Source organism: Labrus mixtus, chromosome 6, assembly GCF_963584025.1.
Source record: "Labrus mixtus chromosome 6, fLabMix1.1, whole genome shotgun sequence".
Taxonomy (NCBI): domain Eukaryota; kingdom Metazoa; phylum Chordata; class Actinopteri; order Labriformes; family Labridae; genus Labrus; species Labrus mixtus.
In genome coordinates this window covers 10,910,120-10,914,268 of record NC_083617.1, presented here as the reverse complement: position 1 = coordinate 10,914,268, position 4,149 = coordinate 10,910,120, and the positions used below count along the sequence as shown (strand labels likewise).

Below are 4,149 nucleotides of genomic sequence, written 5' to 3'. Positions count from 1 at the left end.
TATCTCTAATGTTGTCTGTTTTGTCCGTAGCCACACAGACGCATCCAATGCATCTGTGAAAACACAAACACAAAGACGTTTTGGATATATATATTTCATGCAGCTTGAACCCTCACGGTGATGTCAGCATATGTGAGCACTTAGCCGGCTCCATTAGTTGTATTTTGTGTCCCATTAGTCAGTTAATGTGTCACACCTGCAGAGAGGGGATTATAATCCTGACAGCAGCCTTCTACAACACCTATAAAATCCCCCTCTGGCTAATGCACCACATGCTAACAAGGCAAATACAGAGGTGAGGCAGTCCGCAATGAAGTTTGTTCAATGTTCATTAAGTTAGAATTACACTTCTTATTAATTACTACTTAAAATGCTGTTTACTTCTGTTCTATGACGGTGTGTGTGAGAGAGGAGACTGTGACTTTATTATTGTTTGTGTTACTAATTTGGCTTCCTCCGCAGCTCTAATGGAAGCGAGCAGCAGAGTGATGATGCAGGTGTTGTTGTTGGCGTTGGTGGTTCAGGTCACCCTGTCCCAGCACTGGTCCTATGGGTGGCTACCAGGGGGGAAGAGGAGTGTGGGAGAGCTGGAGGCGACCATCAGGGTGAGTGATTTCGTTTTCATATGTTTGAAAGTTTCAGGAAATGTTGTCTCTTTGTGAAAATTACAGATAGTTTCAGAGAAATTCTTCTTTAAAACTGGTCAGTTAGGCCTGTCTGTGTATTTGAAAAAAAAAAAAAAGCAGTTCTACAACCCTGTGTTGTACTAGGTTCTGATTTCATTACCGCATTGGCTTCACCCTCTGAAATCTCAGTTTTATTGTGTTTAGATGATGGGCACTGGAGGAGTGGTGTCTCTTCCCGAAGAGGCGAGTGCCCAAACCCAGGAGAGACTTAGACCATACAATGTAGTAAGTGCTTATTATACATAATTTATCACCAATGTCTACTTCAATTGTACAATATTAATGTACAATACACCGCTGTGTGCCATTGTGTTCCAAAGCAGCAATGACACAATACATACCGCTCAGTGACTGTTTTTATTTTCCCCTTTTTGCACAATTGAATAGGATTTTTTTTTTATTTGTATATTCTTTAAATGTTGGCAAACACATCCAAGTCATTTGCTCAGACTTGTTTGACATCTTTTTTTGTTTGAAATTTAAATATTTGCTTTTTAATATATAAAGGACCAAAGTGTTTATTGAGATTGACTTTCATTCCCTTCAGCTAAATGAGGATTCCAGTCATTTTGAACGAAAGAAAAGGTTCATGGATTACTGAAGAGCTATAAAGAAAATGATCAAAACAGACTGTATTTGCATCAACACCAGTGACGGATCGCCAAATTCAACAAATCATCACATTTACCGCACAGATGTCATTGTTTGCATGTCTGAAACGTTATATCCCGTTTGAAATTGTAATAAAAATCTTTGAAAACCGGTAAAATTATCAGACATTTTGTGATAAAGTGCAATTTTCCTGCGTTTAAGTGTTCATTAGAACAGAAATGATAGACTTAAGAATGCTTTAAAGCCCGTGAATAGATGATATTGTCTTTGCTGAGCAGCCACGACCGACAAGCATGACAAACTTGTGACACAACAATCTTAGCATGACAACAGCTGGTGATTAAGCCAATTTATTAGAAATCAATGACTTAATTGAATTTGTTACAGTTTTGGTAATTCCATTTTCTGCTACAGCAGTCATGTGCATGTGCGATGTGGGAAATTACGCCATCTGATTGTTGTGTTCCTACCTGAATGTTGATTACTGAGAGACACTCGTCTGAATCTGTTCTGCATGTGATGTCCACAACAGCTTTACGCTCATTGAGGATCTGAAAACTGAAAGAGTGCACAACTTCCCCCCCCCCCCCCATTCTCCGTACAGGAAATTGGTGTTCATTATAAAAATTGGAATTTCATATCGGGAAAGGAAAAGAATCAGCAGGGGGCATATGTTTTAAAGAGAACTCATTTTCTGGCAAAGCCCCACAGACGGAGCACCATACTAATCGCCTGGTGCATTAGGGGCCAGGATTCATGAACTGTGCTGACACCGTGGAGGCCCCGCATTGTTACAGCGCCGTTGTAATGCACACCAATGAACCCCAAACTCCGCTTGCACTACTGGGAAAAGGTGAACATTATAAAAGCACATAGAATTAAAGAGAAATTAAACCACATTCCAGTGCACTTCCAGAACAATGCTCGCTCATTTGTGATACTTCACATCGTCCCTTTAATATTCATGCTTGTAATTTGCATAACACAATCATTTCCTTTGACGGGGTTAGACTGCTTTTTAAAAAAAAAAAAAAAAAAAAAAATCTGCTTTAACTTCTTTGACAAAGTTTTAAAAAAGCAAATGTTGTCCGAGGTATTTCATTTGAAAGTCACTATGAGCCTCCCTTGAATTGATTTATACGTCTCTGTATGAAGTTTTCAACAAGTTTGCAACATCCTCCTAAAAGATAATTATGCTTTTATAACACCCCCTAAAATATGGTTTTAATTCAATTTGTGTGAGAATAATTAATGTTTACAGATAAAGCATAAAATCCCATAAATTCCCTTCAAATAATCCCAAAGCGTTTGCAGTGAAAGCCAACTTTCTCCCTCCCAGTGTCCTCATCAAGGACCTGCCTAATTGCACGTATATCAGGACAACAGAACCTGCTGGTATCTATGTTTCCAAATTTGATTTAACCTCACTTTCTCCTTCCCGGACCCCCTGGTGGATATTCACTTTGTTTACCTCAAATTAAACTTCATATTGTTTACAGCCTCCTGGTCCCTGAACATTTTATAGCATTTTAGAATTATTTCTTTATTTATTTTTTGTAATGATTGTAGAGTTGGGATTCATTTGAATGTTTCCCTCATCTGCATGAAAATTATATAATTAACTTTTGATTAACCAGCTCAGTTGAGTTGGTTCCCCCATGCACACTGGTGAATAGTACCCACCGAATTTTAATGACTGTTTTCCAATTGAGTGGCGACCTTTTCATCAAAGAGCCACAACTGGGGCTAAACAACGGTAGAAAATAATCATGCTGAAGACAATAGCAGAGGCCGACAGGCTAGGATGTCATCCTTAAATATAACAACAAAGATGAAAGCAACCTTGCTGCACGTCGTGGCTGTGGCGAGGAGCCAAGTGCTTCTGCTGCTCGATGCTCCATTGTTAAAGCTGTGGAGGTCACGTCCATTGGCTTCTAGAGAGGGAAAGCACAAGAAGGCGAGAATGGCCCATTGTTACATGTCCTTGCTCAGAGGGAATTCCATTATGAAGGGCGATACATTTTTGATACTTTGATTTTTGTGCCATTCATCTGTTTGAAAAACAGAACATATTTGGATAATGGCTTCAGGAAACGGGGGTCTCAGAGCTCCTCCATCCAAGGCTACTGCACTGCATTAACACACCTGCCAATCAAGCGCAGCAGATGTGCATCCTCGCACCGCCCACCATCAAATAAGGATTCTATCATATGCATAATATAGTTTTCATTTCATCACAATTATGCTCCCTGCACTGTGTGTGTGTGTGCGTTTCCAATGGGTCATAGGAAACTTTTATTGAAGCGCAGGTGTAATAATAAAGTCATTTTCCAGGTGCTTGTTGTGGCTCTTATTATGAACAGAATGATAATTTCCCCTAGAGGAATCCGGCACTGCATATCAATTGAAGTTTAGTGTGGGTCTTATTATGTTCCCGCAGGCTATAGTAGAAGGCAAAGTCATCTTCAGAGAGAGTCTAAATGTCAGGGAGGTCTTCAAACACTTTTTTTCTCCCCGAGCCTTACTGAAGAGGGGTCTTTGGAAGTGCTACGTCTTGGAATTGATACAGTGGAGGTGAGGTAAAGAGAGAGGCTTAATGTAAAGCAGTTGACATGAAATTTAATTGGAAAGAAATATTTAAAAAAAAAAACAATAAGGAAGGGGGTCGTAGAAGAATTGAAAATATGACTGCATTCTCAGGTGAAGCGTTTGCTCTCTGCTGCTGGTGCTTTGTCGTTTCCACCCCTGTCCACATGGTGTCACTCTTGAGCTGTGTGTTTTGAATCTGCTGCCGGCTGCTGTCTCTCAGCAATTCCATCACTTCAGTTGCAAAAACTGTTATTCCTCTAAA

At 39.9% G+C, this 4,149-nt stretch overlaps 1 protein-coding gene across 1 annotated transcript; it reads left to right on the top strand.

Moving 5' to 3' along the window:
• Positions 1-207: 207 nt before the first annotated feature.
• gnrh3 (gonadotropin-releasing hormone 3) lies at positions 208-1,472 on the top strand. Its single transcript, XM_061039950.1, has 4 exons — positions 208-295; positions 463-605; positions 831-911; positions 1,234-1,472. Exons 2-4 carry the CDS (start codon positions 468-470, stop codon positions 1,285-1,287), a joined length of 273 nt encoding a protein of 90 aa, XP_060895933.1. The 5' UTR covers positions 208-295; positions 463-467; the 3' UTR covers positions 1,288-1,472.
• Positions 1,473-4,149: the final 2,677 nt, after the last annotated feature.